At 49.5% G+C, this 22,731-nt stretch overlaps 1 protein-coding gene across 4 annotated transcripts in view; it reads right to left on the bottom strand.

Annotated features, from left to right (window-relative positions):
• LOC147708329 (FERM domain-containing protein 6-like) overlaps window positions 1-22,395 on the bottom strand; it is a 649,337-nt gene extending 626,942 nt beyond the window's left edge. For 2 of the 4 annotated variants that reach the window (XM_086927042.1, XM_086927044.1), the window contains exon 1: window positions 22,078-22,395. In XM_086927042.1, the coding sequence (XP_086783168.1) occupies window positions 22,078-22,185 (108 nt within the window). In that variant the 5' untranslated portion in view covers window positions 22,186-22,395. Of the gene's footprint in view, window positions 1-13,161; window positions 13,226-18,464; window positions 18,758-22,077 lie in introns of those variants that run through there. The other 2 variants (XM_086927045.1, XM_086927043.1) reach the window with 2 other exon arrangements.
• Window positions 22,396-22,731: the final 336 nt, after the last annotated feature.

Here is a 22,731-nt window from a genome sequence, read left to right as displayed (position 1 = left end):
GCTCGCGCAGGGGACTGGCCGCAGCAGGCAGTAACTAAGGCAGGGAAGGAGCAGAGGGAACTGAACACTGTCTGCGCAGTGCGCACGCACGCAAACCTGACCGTGACGCCTGCACACACCCCACCACCTAGCTTGGTGGTGCCTTAGTGGTGGTGTGGTTCTGAAAATTCTGGACCCTGCCATAATACGGTACCGAGGCCCAACATCCGTGTCACAAAATATCATCGTACCATGACGAATTTGGTGTCTACAGACCGGTAATGATTAGGACATTATCCCTATACATTTGCGTCCTGATTGAGTGATGCTATCACCCTTAAATCATGGTTTCCGTCTCCAACCGTCGGACTCCATTTCGTGAACGGCATCCATCTTGTGGCTTGCCCTCATATAGTCAATTGATTAAGGCCGAGGTTGATCTGAAAGGACACGTCCACCTTAGCTGACTCCCCCATGACCTGGCCGAGCTGACTCCACTGCCTCCAGCCAAACCTGTTCGGGCAGTCCCTCGCCCAGTGGCCGAGTAAGATAGCATCAAGGCACAACATGCCATAAACCATTCACTACATACAAACCATGTTATCCACACACATACACCTGTCCATGTTTCTTGTTTATGGCCGGTTTTACGATGAGGAGGTGCCCGATTTTATTGGGGTTTCGTCCATATCTGATGGTATTTCTGGACCGAGCTGGGTCATCCATCACGAACTGGACATCTAAAATGTGGGTTGGCCGTCATGACTTTGCCTTTTGCTTTATTGTGAAAATATGTATATGACCGTATTGTAAACTCAAGAATTCTTGCCTGCAGCTGTTATTTTTGTATAAAAGGAGAAGGCTGGCTCTGTAAAAACGAACAGTCTCCTGAGAACTTACATCCCGTGCTGTTGTACTTCTAGGACGCTTGTTACTTGGTTGCAGCCAATAAAACTCGATCCTTGACTTCACCTAGAAGACTCTGTGTTTCTGTGGTCCGGAACAGGGAGAACTCAGAGGTCTTCAGGTGTTATCCCCTGGCACCACCGGGTTCCTAAAAACCCGGCACCTCAGTTGGCGCCCAACTCGGGGCGGTATCAAGCAGTGACGGTCCAAGCCAGATGTTCGTGAGGAGCTTCGTGTGAAAATTCCAGAGGACGGCCAGCCACTTCAGCGACCCCTGTATGTCGACGTGGTTCCGAAGGTCTTTGCTGCGAGGTTCCCCGCGTCCCGACGGCTACGAAGGACTGCTGCCCTGACTATCGCCCTGTTTTGGACCCAGTGATCCTTGGTAGAGCGAAACGATAGACGAGTCTTCTAGTGACGTCATCGATCTTCAATACTTCAGTTAAGTATAAGTGGAGCGTCTCCCAGTCCTTAGTTTGATTCTTAGTTTTGGTATCCTTGAGATACACCTTGTTTGGAACTTGCAAGCGCCAAAACCAAGGGATTCGTGTATTCACGAAAATATCGTATTCGATAATCCTTTGAAGTTTGAAGCTAGACTAGTGAGCGAAGATGCCTGGTCTTAGCAGACTTGGAAACTTGTTTTGTCTTGGTTGTAGTAAGGACTCCCGATTAGAGGACTCGTGTCCGGTTCCTCCGATCGGAACTCCAACATATGAGCTCTATATAAAGCATGGAGTAGGTCCTATCGCATATAATGAAGTATGGATAAAATACACCAGAAAGGATGGTGTTTTAAAATGGCCCCAATATGGTAGCTTTGACGCAGAAATTTTAGATAATCTCGAGGTCAAACTGTTCAAGAAGAAAGCCTGGCCGGCGATGTTTGACTCTTTTCGCTTATGGCGCAAAGAAGCCAAACAGAAAGAAATGAAATTAGCTATGAAAAATAAAAGAGGTATGTCAATGGTGCAAGCCGCCATTGCATACAGGGATAATGAGGAAGAGCAAGAGAGTGAACAAATGCTCAGAAGCAAGAAGTTAGCAGTAGATAAATGCTATCCAATGTTACCACATGAAGGACAAAGTTCAAAAAGGACATCAGGGAAGGATCCATTAATGTCCCATTTACTGAGTTCACCACCCCCATATGCACTAGATGCTACTGCACCCCGAAGCGCTTTGTTATACCGCGCCCCGGTGCACGAAATGCAGTTCTCGCACAAGCACCAGCTCCTCTTCAGCTGGTTCCTACTTCTCCGGCACAGCCCTCTCAAGGGCCGCCGCCTTTGCTACATACTCCATCTACTTTTTCTGCGACTTTGCCTACTGCTCCAACTGTTTATCATGATACTACTTCTGCCACTGCCTCGACTTCCTCTGCCATTGCCTCGACTTCCTCTTTACATCAGCCTGTCTTTTCTGGCACATCTGCCTCTCCGCAAGCTTCTCCTTCCGTTCGACAGAGAGTGGCAAGTACTGTCACTGGTCTGTTCTCACCTTTCTTTGGGTCACCTAAGACGACCCCTAAAACAGGACGTAGACAGTTGCGTAGTCAACTGCCTGATTACGAGGAAAGAGAAGTGCTGAATGAGTTAGCACGTAAATGGGTTACTGATACTGTAAAATATGATGTTCAGTCTGTTATGGAAGTTTTCCGTCAGTGGGACGCACCCACTCAGAGATATGTATTCGAAGAGATGTGTGTATATCTTTGCGAAGATTTGGAGACAAATGATCCAAAACGCAAAATGAAGGAATTATTCCGTATGCGTTTCAAGTTCTATGAAGGCATGATTGTAGGTGCCGATGTTGAACGAGCAATAGATTTATTGTTATCTTATAGGAGTAAGGGAAATGTATCTAGATCACTATATGAGGATGACATATTAGGTAGGAAAAAGCCGCGACAGTACCCCATGAGAGAGGTTCCTCCAGTTTGGAGGGAAGGTGACGCAAATGCGAATCCAGTAATTCTGCCACAATTCCAGCGTGTATGGGTACATGTCCCCTGGAAAAGATCTGAAGTCTTAGCGCTCAAGCAGACATTGCCTGATCCCCGTAAAAATCCAGCAGGGTATTATAAGGAGTTATCGCAGACTGCCAGCTCATGTATAATGAATTTAGCAGACATGTTGTTTGGGAATATTGTTCCACAGCCTTTATGGAGTAAGATTCGTCATACAGATCATGATCAAGAACTAGGTGACACATGGGCTAATATTACTGTTGCTGATGCTAGACAAGTTGGTGGTTCTAAACCCGAGCCTTTGGTAGCTGAACTTCCTAGTAGGATCATTACATATATGAAGACTTTAATGCCTGAATTGCGTGTGAATTGGGACAAGTTATCTGCGTGCAAACAGAAGAAAGATGAGAATGTGTCGGACTTTTTCACGAGGTTTGAAGAGACTTTCGTCGATCATAGTGGTCAGGATATGGCTACCGTGGGTGGCCAAAGATTGTTTGTAGACAAGTTCATACATAATCTGCTTCCTGAACTATGTAATAAATTGAAAGAATCAGAGAGTGCTTGGGCTGTTTCCACGGCAGCACAGATTTTGGCCACAGCCCAGTACTACGAAAATAGGCACAAAGACGAGCTAGATAAAGCAGACAAAAAGACTAAAGATTTGAAAACTAAAATCCTTCTCCAGCAAGCCTATCCGCCTCGCACTCCTAGTCAGCTCGATTATCAGCAACCTCAGCAGTATTCGAGAAACTCACAAAGAAATGAGTCTTCTCAACAGCGTTTACCGTATGGTCCGAATCAGTGTGCGTATTGCAAGGAAGAGGGTCATTTCAAGAATAGCTGTCCAGCCTTATTGCGACGTCTAAATGGTGTTTCTGGTGCAAGAGGTAGAGGTGTTCAACAGGCTCCTAGGGGTAGGGGCCGTGGAAATTTCCCCCAGAATACTACTTCTTTTCCGCCTCAGAACTCTATGAATAGCTTTGATCAACAGAATAATGCGTCTTCTAGGACAGCTCAGTACTATGCTGATGACTATTAGGCAGAAAACGAGAATGAGGGTAATGATTGCTAGGACAGCCATGGACAAAGAGAGGGAGTTGTTTCAGTTCCAGTAGATCAGAATGGACCTTATGTTGAGGTGATTACATCAGGAGTGTCAGAACCTTTTCTGCTGGATACTGGTGCTACGAAAAGTTCTATTATGCACTCAAAACTTCCTGAATGTTTCCGTAGGTTTTTCTGGCGCCCCGGTTAGAAGCCTGATTTCTAGTCCTATGCCCCTTTCTATTGGCCCATATGAATTAGAAGCACCCCTCATTCTTACAACAGGTTGTGGTGAAAATTTGTTAGGATTGGATCTGTTAAAAAGATTATATGCGACTTTGTACTGTTCTCCTTCGGGAGTACAACTTACCGTAGGTAAGAAAGTGATTTCCCCAATGTATTTGTCAAAGGAAAATATTCCAAGAGAATTGTTATCACTTCCGGACATACTTTGGGCTACTGGTTCTAACGATGTGGGTCTTTTGGAGATAGCGCCATATGTCATAACTTTGCGAGCCAATGTTAGGTTGCCACGTATTCCCCAATACAAGATCTCTAGCGAATGTGAAAAGGCTTTGTTAGCGATCATTTACGATCTGATTGAGAAAGATGTCATTGAAGAGACAACAGGCAACATTTGTAACAGTCCTATTTTGCCTGTTTTAAAGCGTACTGATCCTTCACAGCCACCTGTGTACAGATTTGTAATTGATCTTAGAGAAGTGAACATGATTGTTGTGCCACAATTTCCAGTTGTTCCCGACATTACTGCCCTATTGACAATGGTTCCAGCTACAGCCACTTGGTTCTCGGTGATTGATTTGAAGAACGCTTTCTTCAGTATCCCGATTGCTGAGGAGAGCAGAGATATTTTTGGCTTCAATTTAGGAGGACGAAGCTTACGCTTCAAATGCGCTCCTCAGGGCTACTGTGAAAGTCCATCTATATTCAGTCAAGCTCTGAAATCACAACTTGACACAATTGTTCTACCTGATGGTGCGACTCTTATTCAGTATGTAGACGATTTTCTAGTCGCTGCAGATACTGAAGAGATTTGCAAGGAAGCCACGTTGTCGTTGTTGCGTCATTTATGTGACATGAAGCACAAAGTCTCTCTTTCAAAACTGCAATTTTGTCGACAAGAAGTGACCTACTTAGGTCACATCTTATCGAAGGAGGGAAGGAGACTGACCCCAGAGAGAATACAGGCAATTGCAAGATTGAGTGTCCCAAGGACACAGAGAGAAGTGCGTGCTTTCTTGGGCATTACATCATATTGCAGACAATGGATACCGAACTTCTCATTGTTGGCTAAACCTTTGCTGGCCCTAATCTGTAAGGATACACCCAATCCTGTGCCTTGGTCTGAAGATTGTCAGAAGAGTTTTCACGAGTTGCGTGATGCGTTGTGTTCGGCTCCAGTGTTGGGTAACCCCGACTACAGTAAACCTTTCACATTATATGTCCATGAGAAGGAAGGTTGCGCATTATCAGTCCTGACACAATCCTTTGGGGACAAACAGCGTCCATGCGCGTATTTCTCAGCGACTCTAGATCCTGTAGCTAAGGCATTACCAAGTTGCTTAAGGGCCACTGCTGCAGCAGCTGTCTGTATTCGACAGTCTGCTGGGTTAGTAATGAATAATACACTAATCGTTATGGTCCCACATGCAGTAGACATTTTACTAAACAGAACGAAGACACAGCACTTAACTAGTGCTCGACTGTCAAGCTATGAGCTGACACTGTTAGCGAGTCACATTCACATAAAGAGGTGCGATACACTCAACCCAGCCACGTTATTGCCCATTCCAACAGAGACAGATGAGGTCGAAATGCATGATTGCTGTTTTAGGACATAAGAAGAGACAAAAGGGAGAGTAGACTTATTGGACACTCCCCTTCCTGAATGTAAGATGCTTTATGGGTTGATGGTTCATGCTTCAAGTTGCCAAATGGTGATACGACTGCAGCATACGCTGTGACAACATTGCACACGATTGTAGAAACTGCACGTATCCCCTACCATTCTGCTCAAGCAGCAGAGTTGATTGCACTTACAAGAGCGTGTGTGTTGGCAAAAGGTAAACGAGTGAATGTGTATACAGATAGCCAATACGCCTTTGGCGTGGCTCATAGTTTTGGACGATTGTGGCGTGAACGTGGGTTCCTGACATCGCATGGTGCAAAGATACAGCATGGTCAGTTAGTTAACGAGCTTCTCGAGTCACTGACCTTGCCACTACAAGTTGCGATCGTGAAATGCAGTGCACACAGAAAGATTCAAGATGATGTTGGTCGTGGGAATGCATTTGCGGATGAAGTTGCGAAAGAGACTGCAAGGAACACAATGAGTCGAATGTATGTTGCAGGTCCTGCGAGATGGATTGCTGATGTGGGTATGTGTGAGGACACTATTGAAAGTGTGAAATCTATACAATCCGAGGCCACTGAGAAAGAGGTGAACGACTGGAGAGAAAGCAAGGGAAGATTGGATGCGAATGGTTGTTGGGTCGAATTATCAGAGCATCAGAGATGGCTGTTACCCGACGCGTATGTACTTGCAGTGGTGACGATGGCTCATGGGATGGCTCACATCAGTGCGAAAGGAATCTGTAAGTTGTTGGCCCCAGTATGGCAGAATAGTGGCATCCCAAAATGTGCAGAGAACTTGGTCAAGAACTGTATGGTGTGTCTGAAGTACAATCCTGGTAGGGGAACTCCAACTCCAGCTGGTCATTTTGCTCCTCCAACGTATCCGTTCGAGGTTTTGCAGCTCGATTTCATCCACATGGAGAGGTGCAACAATTTGAAATACGTGCTTGTTGTTGTTTGCGCCTTCTCCAGATGGGTGGAAGCGTATCCCCTTAAGGACAATACTGCTTTGTCCACAGCCAAAGCCCTTGTCAAGGAATTTTTCCCCAGATTCGGTATGCCTAGAATCGTCTGGAGTGATAATGGAAGTGAATTTGTGGGACGAGTGATGAAGAGAGTGTGTGAATGTCTAGGAATACACCAGAAGATCCACGCTGCAAATCACCCCCAATCAGCTGGATTAGTAGAATGCTACAACGGCACGTTGAAGCTGAAATTGGCCAAGATCCAAGCCAGCACAGGTCTTAAATGGCCTGACGCCCTGCCTTTAGCACTCCTGTCTACCAGAATGACTGTCCATTCTAGATTAGGACTTAGCCCTCACGAGATTGTGTTTGGCCGCACGGCCAACATCTGGGGCGTGCCAAGGCCCAAGAAACTGAGTGAGATAGAGCACCCTGTACTACTTGACTATTTGCACGAATTGACAACTAAATTGCGTGTTTTACACCAACAGGTTCACAGTTCCTCTCCGCCAGCGTCTGATGATCCAGGCCACACCATTGAACCTGGCACCTGGGTACTGGTGCGGAATTTCCAGCGCACGAACAACGAACAGCCCAGGTGGACCGGCCCACACCTCGCCCTTCTTTCCATGAGATCAGCCGTTCGGGTGGAAGGAAAGAAGAATTGGGTGCACGGCGCCCACTGCAAACGGGTCCCGCTGCCCCTTCCCTATGACCGGTGGGTCCAGGACGGCGTCGCCGACTCGGAGTCAGAGTCCATACCACGCTTTGCACCCTTCAGCGATGCACGACTGAAAGGAACTGGTACCGATAAGGAGAGTGATCATATTCTGCAAGGATTTGTGCCACCGTCAATGCTGTTGGACACTACAGAACCTGAAGCTTTGTTTCAAGACCACACCATACCTGGGAAACAACGGTATAATCTGAGGCCAAGAAAAACGAACTAATAAAAATAAACTGATGAGATTTTCTTTTCCCCCAAGAACTATTTTTGATTGTACAGCTCTCTCGCCCAGGGAACTTGCTCATTTTTAATTTTCGAACCGCCATCCGGTTCTGCTGCTAGGGTCGCGGTTGACAGTCTTGGGACGTGCAGCTGGAGACGTTTAGGTCAACGGTTCTGGTTGGTCTAAGGGAATTACCCTGGACTGAACAGAAGCACCCCTGAGCAGAATCAATCTCCCACCGCGGGCAGCAACTAGAGGATGGAGTTTCCAAGGGTAGAGAGACCTGTTAGATCTACGAACTTTGAAAAGAAAGTATGCACTGTAATGGCAAGAAAACGATTTTTAGTAATATGCATTTTAATGTTGCGTAGCATAATAATGTTTTTAATTGGCTATGCTCTGTTCATCTTTCGAGTTACCTCTGTACATAACACTCAGCCCACACCTCCGCCTACTGTCTCCCCGCATTCTTTTCACCCTCTGCCGGAACACGAGTCTGCCAGAAGATTAGAATTTGTGAATAACTCATTCGTCCAACTCCTACACCAGCACCAGTCTGTAGTGAACACCACGAACTGTTGGGTATGTGGACTTATGCCACACACAACAGATAAGGGTATTCCGTATTTTGTCCTGCCATTTGGCTATCATGGTTCTCTGTGGGCATTTCGAGCAATGTTCCTGTTTGCCCTCGAACCATAAGTCCCAGGGAAAAACTCAAGCAACAAGGCACTAGTGGCGGGAATTAGGAATATGAGTAGGGATGTCGACACATACAAAACGATTCCCAGAGATGAATTGATGCCTTACAGCAGATGGAATATAACACAATATAGAATTTCCTTGGCTGAGAGTCTGAAAGCAAAGAAATCCTCCCCAGTCTGGATAGTACCCCACCAAGGTCACCTGTGCCTGCAGGGAAATGGCAACAACCCTAGAGTCCAGTTCGGGAAGAGTGTCTGTACCGAGACCTACGTTTTGCAGTCTCAGACCTCCCCCTCATTCTTAGCGGCTAAGAGTACCTACTTCGTCTGCCACGATATAGCGTATACATGGTTGCCCCATGACTTCTCGGGCACATGTTTTATCTCGTTTCTGCTGCCACCCACCTACACGGCCGAGGCAGATTACCATCGGACAAGGACAGTTAGGGGTGTCGTGAGTCAAGACGACACTGCGGGTCAAGAGTTTGGAGACTTCGCAAAGGGTTTTCTGCCGTTTTGGGGGCCTATGGTGAACAGCAGGAACATTCGCCAATTGACGAGGGTAGTTGAATCCGCCGTGATTGAAACGGCTGGTGCCCTTAGTAACTTGACTGCTGAGCTCCAGTCGGACCGACTTATGACTCTTCAAAATAGGGTTGCCCTAGATGTCATACTTGCAGACCGTGGAGGGGTATGTAGAGTGATCCAATCCAGTTGCTGCATTTTCATCCCTGATAATGCTCCGACAGTGTACCAGGCCATCTCCAAACTGCACAAGATCCCTGATTCCATTCATGTGGAAAAAGGGGACTGGTCCTTGCTAGGGTGGTTCTGGGAACTGATATCTGCCTGGGGATGGAAAACACTGATATTCGTCGGGATGATCCTAGCCATTCTGTTCCTGTTCTGCCTGTTTGTACAGTGCGCTCCTGCAATATGTGGCCTCTGTGCTACATCATGTGTAAGGAAGCCTGTGTCGAGGGACGAATTGAGCAAAAGGATGATGCTACAACAGCATCTCCATGATTTCATGAATACAGATTTGGACTCAGATTAGCATGAGTTATTGCCTAATATGAGGGCAAAAGGAGGGTCTGTGGTTCTGAAAATTCTGGACCCTGCCATAATACGGTACCGAGGCCCAACATCCGTGTCACAAAATATCATCGTACCATGACGAATTTGGTGTCTACAGACCGGTAGTGGTGACATGACGCCGGCCTTGCTGACATGATGATGCGGGTGACAGTGGCTCCCAGGGCCGTCAATCTGGTAGCGCGCGAAAGCGCTACCAATGACGGCCCTGGACATGATTTTATGGCCAGCCCCCGCTCAGTGTGATGCACTCAGCATGTGCACACGCCATGAGCAGTCAGTCACTACTCAGATGAACGGATCGGGCCGCGTGGGCAGGGCTGCAGGTAGGAGTCGGTCGAAGGGGCCCCGTCCTCCTCCTCGTTGAGACTGAGTTCTGTACGTTAAGGTAAGAGACCTGCTTCAATTATCGTATATATTTATTATACTTAAAATGTTTCAGACACCTATGGCCGGCGGCCAAACCCCACCCAGGGTGTCACATTCTTCTGAGTCACGCTGGACCCTCTTATCTCCCCCCGGTGGGCTCTCTAGCCCCCATCGTTCTGCCTGTTCTGACGTCTTCTTGCAAAAAAAATTATGTTTTTGTGACGTCCGCACGCCTGGCGTGCAATATACAACCTTTTAAAGAGACAAGTCTGCGGGTCTGGGGTTAATAAAATCAATTTAGCTCTTACAATAGGAATATGGACACCAGATGAGCCGATGTCCTGAGACACCATGTACCAGTCCAAGGCCTTCCTTTTACCAATCATTGTTTTAAGTGCGTCACCCCAATTGGTTCAATTGTGCTCCTTTCATAAAAGACGAACATCACATAGATACACAGTCAAAAGATGCAGTCATGCAGAGAACAATGTGCAATCTCCTCCGGCGTCTAGCAGCTCTAACGGGCTGTGGATTTATGGGGCACCGGGCCTCACTGGTTCCTCCGTGTGGGGGTGACGATTATCGCCCTGCACAGAAGATTCGGGCGGGTGGAGGAGACAGCAGCCACAGTGTCTACTGCTCATGAGGGTGCCTCATTTGTTGCCTTGGTCACAATTGCTGTAAGGCCCAAGAGAGAGCCCCCTACCATGGGCATTGCAGGGGTATACCATGGCTCTGTTACAAGGAGAGGGGCACTTCAGCCCTAGGCCTCGCAGTTATGGTATTGTGCTGCGAAGCCCAGGAGAGATGTGAATTCCGCTGGTCCTCTTACCACTAGACCAGGCTGCCACAGGCAGAGAGTGAGGGCCTCCACTTTCGGTCTGGCATGGCTACAGAATGTGTGAGAGGCCAGGGAAAGATTTTTAGTCTGCCTATGTGTGCCACTTCCAGGTTTTCGGTGCTCTCATGTGACATTTTAATTAGTGAAAAACCATTTGCATTCTGGGATATGTAGTTTTGTTTGCCAATTAAAGAAGGGCTTCCCAGCCTTGGGATGTAAGTGACATTGGATAAGAGGGCAGATTTGCCAGTGAGCATGTATATATGATCTTATAGTTTAATGATTTAACAATTAGATTAAATAATATAATGTATTTCCACTTAATATACTTTTAAAATATTCCAATTTATTTTATCAGTGCAATTATTTATATTTCTGTTAATATTGCATCAGTAAAGTTAATTCATGCAAAATCACTTCAACAACGCCACAGGATTAATAGTCAATGAATAGTATTAATGTGATGTCATGCCATAGGCAAATTAGGGGGGGCTCTCGCATTCCCCTTCTGCCCAGGGCCCCAGAAAGCCTAGGACCGGCCCTGCTCACTGTTCACCCAGAAAGGCGCGCTTATGCACACTTATACAAAGGGTACTGAACAGGGTCGGACTGCCCTAGGGCAACCAAGCAGTGTCCGATGGTCTGGCATAACAGATTAGTGTGTGGGCCTGATTGTTTAACAGTGTGTGGGCTGGTTATGATTTGTGGTTTGCTGGGTCGATTTTTACATTTGGTATCTCTGATATTATCAGCAACAACAGATGAATGGAATCCCCCATACCGCGCAAAAGACCCATCAGTGCGTCTTTACAAATTCCAAACAGGCCTCATTTGCAAATGTGGGTCACTTTTTTTTAGCTATCTGATTAGCAAATGTTGGCCAGTTTTATTTTGTGGTTCGGGCCTATTTTTGTGATCTTATCCCAGTCCGACGCTGCTGCTGAAGCAATTACTCCAATTCCACTCGCTAGACTACACACACTTTACTAACAAGTTTGTGTACTTCTGTCCACCACAGCCGACTTCCAAACAATGCCTGTTTTGAGCTGCTTGTCTGGCGCAAGTACATATTTTAAATTCCTGACGAGGGTAGCTTTCCCTGGGGAACATTTTCACAGACAAAAAAAAAACACTATGGCGACGATAAATTGTCCCCGTGGCTGTAAGTAGGATGAAAAAAAATGTGTGTGTGTGTGTGTGGGGGGGGGGGGGGGCGGTGTCTTTCGTAGGGGCTTGGCCCATGTAATTACGGGCGTGGCCTAAAACACATGCTAAAAATCTGTGCTTAGCATACTGTGCCACCCTATTGTTGTGTTTCTTCTATCATTGCATAAAGATATATAAATATATAATACAAATGACATGACACCTGCAACAAGCTAGTACTATTGCCTTTATCAATTGTTGTAAGTTGTATAAGGTAAATATGAACTATGTTTTCGTTGTATATAATACTAAAAATGCTGCAGTTTTTGTGAGCGAGAATGTGGCATAAGGCTAGAGCTTTCGAGATGAGACAGCAGGTTCGAGCCTAACGTTGGCTGCACATCTGGTGATTGAAAAATGAATGTGTGCTTGTGAAATGTAACTGGTGCTAATGTAAAGCCCTCCAAGTTTGCGCTATATAAAACGAAAGAACGAGTCTCTTAGATGTTACATCAAAAGCAGTGACCGGCGCTACTATGGCAGAGTTACGTGTCCCCCCTCCCCCCCCCCCCCCCCCCCCCCACCTCCGAGGGTAAAAATAGTGAGCGCGATAGGGACCTGTTTCGGCGCCTCCTTTTAAGAACTGCCGCTGCTGAGCACCGGCGAGACCCAGCCCACTTAAAGCCCTGGTCGTCCCACACTCTAATCTTAGCACCGATGTACTGCAGTGCAAAGTTATGTTGTCACATTTTCGTTTCAGCAGGAATCTTTGTTTCAAAACATTATGCACAGCGAGACTGGGAAACTGCTCAGAGACCACGCAAGCCGAATGAGTGCGCATGAAACCGTTCTCGAGTGCCAGCTATTAATGCTTGCTCACCCGGAAATAATGATGTACCAGAGATAACATACGGTGTGGCAGGAGAGGAGCTCATATAACGCAAGGCGTTTGGGCACGCACAGAAGCGTCAGGGGCAGGGCAACAACCTGCGGTGCCTTCACTGGCCGCGTAATTTGCACGTAACTGAAATATTTGGCTAGTATGCAGCCGCAGCAGAATCGCGCGGGACTTCTAAGCCTATTTCGGAGACCATGGCAGAAATACAATTTGATTAGAAGAGTCAGAAATGCGAGATATCCAAGAGGGGAACTTCCTGGCAGAAAGAATGAACATTGCAATTGCTCCTTCCTTGGGCTAGAACTTAAGGGTGGGCTTTAAACAAAGTTCTCAAATGCTAAATAATCAGTCATTTTAGCCCCAGGCCCTTCCTAGCCCCCCTCCCACCTTCGCCACACAAGCTGCATTAACACGTACCCCGACTGCCAAGCAGACTCCTGCCCGTCGGGCATTAGGACTCGGACCGAGCGCTGCGCCTGCTCTGGTGTTGTGTCGGGTGATGAGGGAACAGGATAGCCCTAGGGAGATGTCTCTGGGACCTACACTCAAAGGGGCATCTAACCCTGACTAGGCCTAACACGTGGCCCTAGAATAAACTCATCCAGACACTGGGAATAAAGTTGCTTGCTCGGTCGGCGCGTCTCTCTCTGAACGCCCTCGCACGTGCTCGACCTCTTTTTATTATAGGGCGGTCACATGACCAACTTGTCCGTCCCTCAGGACATCGGGGGCGGACCTTCAGGAACATAACATTCCTCCTAAAACAAGGAAACAAAAAAACCAAGAACAAACTGCAAACATTAAACATAGTCTAACTATACTCTTTGTCTTAGTAACATCAAGACTGAGGCCTTCAGCGTCTTTCAAATGCCAGTGCATTCAGTTCAAACATCACGTGCATATATGTAAATGAGAACAGTCTTACGTAAAGTAATCTCTCAGCCAGCCGGAGGGGGTGGGATTGTCACGTAGCTGGCGTTGGGACCCCCGATGAGTCATCAGCTCTGTTCCAACTTCCACCTCGTGTCTTGGCGCCTCGCTGTCGGCCCCCTCCGGATCTGGGGCCTCATCCAGGGCCTCCGTGTCACCGCCCATTTCCTCACTAGAAACCTGATGCTCGTCACGTGGCCTGACCTCGGGCTGAGATGTTGATTCACCAGACGGCAACGTAGTTGCAGTTTCGGTTTGTCCGTCGCCTCGCTGGCGCCTTGGCTCGCTGCTCGAAGGGTGATAGAGTTTAAAGTGAGACACGTTGCGAGTCACCCTGTCTCGTCCTCGAGTGGCTGTGATGCGGGTGCCCTTCACACCACTGACTCGCCATGGTCGTTTTTCGTAACTGAGTTTGAATTTGCCACCAGTTGCCCGATTCTTGATGAGCACTAGGTCACCTCTTTTGAAGTGGGGGGCCACAGCCCGACGTTTCTTACTGATCTTGTCACATGCGGAACGTCTCCTCTTCTCCACTGTATGTTCATCTATCATTTCAGGTGCCCACTGGGGGTGATGGGGAATGGAGTCAGTTATTACCCGCCCTAGGAGGAGGTGTGCGGGAGCTACCCCAGTTGTGAAGTGCGGGGTCTGTCGGTAACTTCGGAGGAACGTGAAAATGGCCATTTCCACTGACTGTCCCTTATCATGCGCAATGCGGATGACCTTGTTTAAAGTCCTCATGAACCTCTCGGCCTCCCCGTTGGCTTGAGGCCACCTCGGTGTGATGCGCCTGTGACGCGTTCCTAGGGACGAGAGATATTCCGCAAAGTCTTGACCCTGGAAGGGCGGTCCATTGTCCGTTCTGAGTTCTCTCATGGCTCCATGGGTGGCAATAATTTTTTCTATCTTGGGGATCACACAGTCTGCACTGGTGCCGGTGACAATTTCGACCTCAGGATATTTAGAGTGGTCGTCAATCATCACTAGCGTGTGTCTTCCATCCGGAAGGCTACCAAAATCCATGCTGACCCTTTCCCAGGGACCTCGGGGCCTGGGTTCCACAATGATGTGGGCTTCGCGGGGGCTGTCGCCCGTGGTTTGGCAGGCCGTGCATGTTCGCACCACATTCTCCACCATATCGTCCATGAGCGGGAACCACACCTTTGTCCGCAGCCGGGCCTTTGTCTTGACCATCCCCTGGTGCCCCACGTGCGCCAGTTGAACTACTCGTCCTGTCAAAGCCGTCGGGATCACCAGGCGATGCCCACGCAGGAGGCACCCCGCCGCGTCTTCATTCAGTTCAGCCCTCACGTGGTACAGACTGTCCATGATTTTCTGGGCCTCTGGTGTGAGTACTTTCCAGCTCTCCTTGGCTTTCTGCCAGTTAGCCGTTCGGAGCAGATCTTTGGCCCGCTGTATGCAGGCATCCTGAGCCGTGGCGCTCACAACCTCTTCCAGGGATATGGGGCGCGGGCATGATCTGGCCACGACCCATTGCACATAGGCCTCCGTCTCTTCTGCTTCCTCCATCTCCTCTGGGGTGGCCGCCCTGGGGTGTCGTGACAGGTAGTCCGCAGGATTCTTTGCCCCTGGCTGGTACTCGATTGCACAGTTGTATTCTTGCAATTGCAATATCCACTTTTCAATTCTAGGGGGTGGCTTGGAGGAGGTACCTGAAAACAGCGACAGCAGCGGCTTGTGGTCCGTCACTACTGTGAAGGGCTTGCCATATACGTACAAGTGGAAGTGCCGGCATCCCCAATGGATCGCAATGGCCTCCTTTTCGATTTGGGAATACCTTTGTTCTGTGTCCGTGAGGGACCGGCTGGCAAAAGCAACAGGGGCCCAGTCTATCTCGTCTCGGCCTCTCTGCATTAGAACAGCCCCCAATCCCGCCGGTCCGGCATCTACCGCAATGAGAGTGGAATGTCTTGGGTCAAAAAATGCCAATGTGGTGTTGCTGGACAGCGCACTCTTGATGTTTTGAAATGCCCTTTCCTGCTCAGGTCCCCAGTTCCATGGTGTGGAGTCTTTGGTTAGGTCACGCAGAGGGAGGGTCAGGTTGGCTAAGTCTCTTATGAAGCGACCACAGTAATTTACCATCCCGAGAAAACTTCGGACTTCCGTGACAGTGGTAGGCGGAGGTGCATCCTTGATGTCCTTGACCTTGTCGGGATCAGGGTTGACGCCATCGGCTGAGAACACGTAGCCGAAGAACCCTAGTTTGGTCTGAAGAAATTCGCATTTGTCTCAGTGCAGAGTGAGTCCAGCGCTGCGGAGCCTGCGGAACACCTGTGCCAAGCGTTGGTTGTGTTCGGGAATTGTTCTTGCATGCACCATGATGTCATCACTGACATTGATTACCCCCGGTATGCCAGTAATGAGCTCTTGGATAACATTCTGGAACACCTCGGCAGCGCTAGATATCCCAAAGCTCAACCTGGTGTACCTGCGCAGTCCGATGTGGGTGGAGAACGTCGTAATGTTCCGGGATTCTTTATCCAGCACGAGCTGATGGTACCCCGCCCGGAGATCCAACTTGGAGAACCACCGGGCCCCGGCCATCTCTCCGATCAGGTCGTCGATCGTAGGGGTGATATGTCGTTCCCTTTTGATGGCCGCATTGGGGAGGCGCATGTCCACGCATATCCGGACCGCCCCCGGCTGTTTTGGTTTCCTTGTGACCACGATGGGTGATACCCAGGGGGTGGGTCCGGACACCTTCTCAATGATACCCGCTGCTTCCAGCTTCTGTAGTTCTTCCTCGACCAGTGGCCTCAAATGAAACGCAACCCGCCGGTGTCGCAGGGCCACCGGTTGAACAGTGGGGTCCACATGCAGGTGTATTTCCCGACCCTTGAAACAGCCAATCCCTTCAAACAGGTCAGAAAAGTCTGCAATCAGTTGTTGCACCGATTCCTCGTGCACCCCAAACGCAAAAGAGACCACTCCCAAGTCTTCTGCCGTCCGACAACTCAGGAGCATGCCTTGACCTTCCTCCGACACGAAGATGTTGGCACGCGTGATCTTGTCTCCGTGCCGGACTGCTGCTTTAAACTTTCCTCGAATGCGGAGGGGAACGTCCTGGCCGTAGGCAAAAACAGTGATCGGAGTGGAGCGGAGGCTGGGAGGGGTAGCCATGTCTCCGTAGAGGGACGCACTCATGAGATTTATCGAGGCGCCCGTGTCCACAGTTGCCATGATGTCCTGATCAGCCACTTGTATTGCACACTGTGGTAGTGTCCTGGTGCGTCGGGTGGCCGTGCCGATCATGTGCACCTTGTGTACGGACCGCTCCTCCTCGTCGTCGTCCATATCACTGTTGCTGGGTCCTCCTTCCGCGCCTTCGGGCTCCGCCACCGTATGTATTGTCTGGCGGGGCTTGTTAAACTTTTTGGACCGGCACACCTTTTCAAAGTGATTCATTTTTCCGCACCCGGAGCATATCTTGCCCCGTGCTGGACATTCTGGCGCCGGGTGTCTCGGGCCTCCACAGTACCCACATGATCGCGCCGAAGCTCCGCCCTGCGGAGTTGTTGTTCGCTTCACCCATTTGGGCTGTGGGCGGACTTGTAGTTTGTTCACCGGTTCCACTTTCATGTTGGCCTGTAGAGCTGCTTCCATGTGGGCTGCCCTGGCCTTGGACAGCTCCTTTGTGCGGCCCAGCGTGAGAATGTCTGGGAGGGGTTTCCCCGACTCCTCCAGAATTCTCTCGCGTAGTTTAGCAGAGGCGCAACCCTGAATTATCTGGCCTCTGATTTCCTCCGTGACATCCTGAAACCCACACGTTAGTGCCAGTTTCTTTAGCCGGGAGTGGTAAGCGTCCAGTGATTCATCTGGCAGTTGCCGCGCTTGTCTGAAAATGAATCGTTCATAGTCTTGGTTGGCCATTGGTTCGAAGTGCGCATTGAGTGCGTTTATTAGTGTGTGGTGGGTTTTGGGAGTTGCCTCCGTAAGGGTGCGGGCAATGGAATGAATGTCCTTGCCACCAAGATGGAGAATCATGGCACGCTTCTGCTCCTTATGGACCTTGGTGGCCTCGAAGAATATGAAGAGCCTGTCCACCCATTCTTTCCACTTCGGTGCGAGAGTGGAGGGCGCACCCTCCACCACAAACGGCTCAATGGGCGGAATGTTAGCCATCGCTTTAGACGCCCGGGAGGGTGTCCGTGGGCAGCCGGGAGATGATCCGGCGGCAACCGGAGCGCCAGGCCAGGCGTATCTTGGTGCGGTTTACACCCGTGCAGCCCAGCGCGGCGTGGCACTTAGGCGTAGAGGGTCCACGGAGGGAGCACCTCGCGCGACCAATCAGACTCCTGTGCGCCGCAGGAAGATGCAAGCCAGCGCCGCTCACCTGATGAGAGCCAGGGATCAGAGGCTTTCCACCAGGCAGGCAGAGTGGGGGGCTGTGGTGGCAAGGCACGAGCACCGCGGACACGTGGGAGTCCGCAGCCGCCTCACCCCAAGAGGGACACACACGCGCACCCCGAGCGGGGGATCGACAACCACCCTCGTCGCCAATTGTTGTGTCGGGTGATGAGGGAACAGGATAGCCCTAGGGAGATGTCTCTGGGACCTACACTCAAAGGGGCATCTAACCCTGACTAGGCCTAACACGTGGCCCTAGAATAAACTCATCCAGACACTGGGAATAAAGTTGCTTGCTCGGTCGGCGCGTCTCTCTCTGAACGCCCTCGCACGTGCTCGACCTCTTTTTATTATAGGGCGGTCACATGACCAACTTGTCCGTCCCTCAGGACATCGGGGGCGGACCTTCAGGAACATAACACTCTGGCATCCTGCCCCGCTGGCCAGTCACGCGCGCACCCTGCATGGATCCGGCTCCAGCTGTTCTGTCCTTGGCTGGTGGGGGCACGCTCCGGCTGCTCCGTCCAGCAGCCCGTCTTCACCCACCTCCTCTCTGTAGTTTCTTCTTCGGGGTGGAGGCACCAACACAGGGTTTACATCTTAGCTGAGCGTGGGAGGGCTCGGCCGCCGGAGACGCACATGCAGAGCCTCATTCCACAGTGAGAGCTAATCACATGCTCTCGACATACCGATCATGGCTGCCGACCCGTAGGTCAATGCCTTCTGAGTCACGGCGATTTCACCTGCAGAGATAGTGTCACTCCAAAAAGTTATTATTCAGCACAGGGAAGCGGAACTACCGTTTGTGTGGACAGGGCCGGCGCTAGGCATGGGCAGCGTGGGCAGCGGCCCAGGGCCTCGCAGCCAGGGTGCCTCGGGCTTTCAAATGCTTCAGAGTTTGGAGGCCCAGGGGGCCCAGGAGGCCCAAGGGATTTAATCAATATCTGCCTGCCTTGGCCTAATCGCTGCATCTGCATGAGGATAGCAGCGATTAGACAGGTCATTCAAGAGCCATCACCTGTGAAGTGCGCCCTGCCCCTGACGGCGCCTCACACTGAAAACAGCTCAGCTCATCCTGGACTAGGGAAAGGGAGCACAAAGTAAATGAAAGGGGTGCGAAATACGGAATCAAGTGAGAGGGGGCAGGGGGAGCAGATAGGTGTGATAGCAGCCAGACAAGAGGTGCAGGAAGAGTAGCACAATCAGAATGTAAAATTGGCTGGACTAGGGCTTTCAGTGTGCTAGGTCCCTCGAGTCTTTACCTGGTGGTAAATTAAAATATTCAAACAGGCCCTACCGGACCCTATATTCATGTCCTTTACTTTACCTACAAAAACAATGATCCTGTATCAGCACAATAATTGTTTAACACAGTGGCCGGGTCGGACATTAGGGCAATCAGGCAGTGTGTAATGGTCCAATCTGCCAGGTTAGTATTTGACCTGTTTTTGGGCTGTTTGCCTGCTTTATGGTCAGATGAACATGTTTTTAATGTTGATTTTCATGATATTAAAACAAACATTGCCTGCAGCAAAATCAAATTATGCAATCTCTCATACCATACAAAAAACGTAAACAGCTTGGGCCTCATTTATGAGGCCTTGCGTCAGTTTTGCGCTGCTGATGCGTCACTTTTTGTGACGCATCGGCGGCGTAAAACATGCGCCTTGTTGCGCCATATTTAAAAAGTGACGCATCTAGGTAGATGCGTCACTTTTTAAACCCCTGCGCCACATTATACCTGCGTCAGGTATAATGTATGCAGAGGGGGCGTCCCCCCGCAAAAAGCCTCGTAATAGTGACGCAGTGAAATCTATGAGATTTCACTGCGTCACTTTTAGGACGCTGTTGCGTCAAAATCTTGTGCCTGCCTCACAGTAGGCGTAAGACTGACGCAAGCCCTTTCACATGGGGCTTTCCACATGTGAAAGGACGCATTGCTGGAATTGCGTCACTTTTGTGACACACTCCAGCAATGCGTCACTTTTGCGCTTACAGATACGTCAGAAATACTGACGTATCTGTAACTCCTTGCGACATGATGCATCATACATTAAATATGACGCATCATTGGTGTCGCAAGGAGTGCGCAGTGAAAAGTGACGCATCGCTGTTTTCACGCAGTGATGCGTCACTTTTCATAAATAAGGCCCCATGTCTTTACAAGTTAAAAACTGCCCTAATTTTGACACTTTTCTAGCTAACTAATTCACTAATGGGGGCCACTTTTATTTTTGTGCTGGGCCTATTTCTTGACCCTATGAGGTAACTTCCTGTCAGGTTAAATCTTATGCAAATTATAGGGGCCTCGCATGTTCCTATTCTGCCCGGGGCCCCACAAATCCTAGGACCGGCCCTGTGAATGGAATCCCCCATACCGCGCAAAAGACCCATCAGTGCGTCTTTACAAATTCCAAACAGGCCTCATTTGTAAATGTGGGTCACTTTTTTTTAGCTATCTGATTAGCAAATGTTGGCCAGTTTTATTTTGTGGTTCGGGCCTATTTTTGTGATCTTATCCCAGTCCGACGCTGCTGCTGAAGCAATTACTCCAATTCCACTCGCTAGACTACACACACTTTACTAACAAGTTTGTGTACTTCTGTCCACCACAGCCGACTTCCAAACAATGCCTGTTTTGAGCTGCTTGTCTGGCGCAAGTACATATTTTAAATTCCTGATGAGGGTAGCTTTCCCTGGGGAACATTTTCACAGACAAAAAAAAAACACTATGGCGACGATAAATTGTCCCCGTGGCTGTAAGTAGGATGAAAAAAAATGTGTGTGTGTGTGTGTGTGGGGGGGGGGGGGCGGTGTCTTTCGTAGGGGCTTGGCCCATGTAATTACGGGCGTGGCCTAAAACACATGCTAAAAATCTGTGCTTAGCATACTGTGCCACCCTATTGTTGTGTTTCTTCTATCATTGCATAAAGATATATAAATATATAATACAAATGACATGACACCTGCAACAAGCTAGTACTATTGCCTTTATCAATTGTTGTAAGTTGTATAAGGTAAATATGAACTATGTTTTCGTTGTATATAATACTGAAAATGCTGCAGTTTTTGTGAGCGAGAATGTGGCATAAGGCTAGAGCTTTCGAGCTGAGACAGCAGGTTCGAGCCTAACGTTGGCTGCACATCTGGTGATTGAAAAATGAATGTGTGCTTGTGAAATGTAACTGGTGCTAATGTAAAGCCCTCCAAGTTTGCGCTATATAAAACGAAAGAACGAGTCTCTTAGATGTTACATCAAAAGCAGTGACCGGCGCTACTATGGCAGAGTTACGTCCCCCCCCCCCAGGGTAAAAATAGTGAGCGCGATAGGGACCTGTTTCGGCGCCTCCTTTTAAGAACTGCCGCTGCTGAGCACCGGCGAGACCCAGCCCACTTAAAGCCCTGGCCGTCCCACACTCTAATCTTAGCACCGATGTACTGCAGTGCAAAGTTATGTTGTCACATTTTCGTTTCAGCAGGAATCTTTGTTTCAAAACATTATGCACAGCGAGACTGGGAAACTGCTCAGAGACCACGCAAGCCGAATGAGTGCGCATGAAACCGTTCTCGAGTGCCAGCTATTAATGCTTGCTCACCCGGAAATAATGATGTACCAGAGATAACATACGGTGTGGCAGGAGAGGAGCTCATTTAACGCAAGGCGTTTGGGCACGCACAGAAGCGTCAGGGGCAGGGCAACAACCCGCGGTGCCTTCACTGGCCGCGTAATTTGCACGTAACTGAAATATTTGGCTAGTATGCAGCCCCAGCAGAATCGCGCGGGACTTCTAAGCCTATTTCGGAGACCATGGCAGAAATACAATTTGATTAGAAGAGTCAGAAATGCGAGATATCCAAGAGGGGAACTTCCTGGCAGAAAGAATGAACATTGCAATTGCTCCTTCCTTGGGCTAGAACTTAAGGGTGGGCTTTAAACAAAGTTCTGAAATGCTAAAGAATCAGTCATTTTAGCCCCAGGCCCTTCCTAGCCCCCCTCCCACCTTCGCCACACAAGCTGCATTAACACGTACGTACCCCGACTGCCAAGCAGACCTCCTGCCCGTCGGGCATTAGGACTCGGACCGAGCGCTGCGCCTGCTCTGGCATCCTGCCCCGCTGGCCAGTCACGCGCGCACCCTGCATGGATCCGGCTCCAGCTGTTCTGTCCTTGGCTGGTGGGGGCACGCTCCGGCTGCTCCGTCCAGCAGCCCGTCTTCACCCACCTCCTCTCTGTAGTTTCTTCTTCGGGGTGGATGCACCAACACAGGGTTTACATCTTAGCTGAGCGTGGGAGGGCTCGGCCGCCGGAGACGCACATGCAGAGCCTCATTCCACAGTGAGAGCTAATCACATGCTCTCGACATACCGATCATGGCTGCCGACCCGTAGGTCAATGCCTTCTGAGTCACGGCGATTTCACCTGCAGAGATAGTTGTGGGGCCCCCCTGTGTGTTCTGGCGCAGCGCGGTGACGCTGCGCTGGACAGAGGGACTCCGGACACCTTGCTGCTTCTCCGCGTGGTCCGGACTAACTCCGAGACCACGCCTCCTTTATTTTATAGTACGCGCGGACGCCACGTACCACGTCCGCGCTGGCGCACGACTACGTGCGTGAACACTAGACTGCGCAGGGCAGTCTTGGACATTACACTCCTTTCCACCTTTATTGAAAAAAAAACAACATTCAAAC

Source organism: Lissotriton vulgaris, chromosome 6, assembly GCF_964263255.1.
Source record: "Lissotriton vulgaris chromosome 6, aLisVul1.2, whole genome shotgun sequence".
NCBI lineage: Eukaryota > Metazoa > Chordata > Amphibia > Caudata > Salamandridae > Lissotriton > Lissotriton vulgaris.
This window is presented reverse-complemented; position numbering and strand designations above follow the sequence as displayed.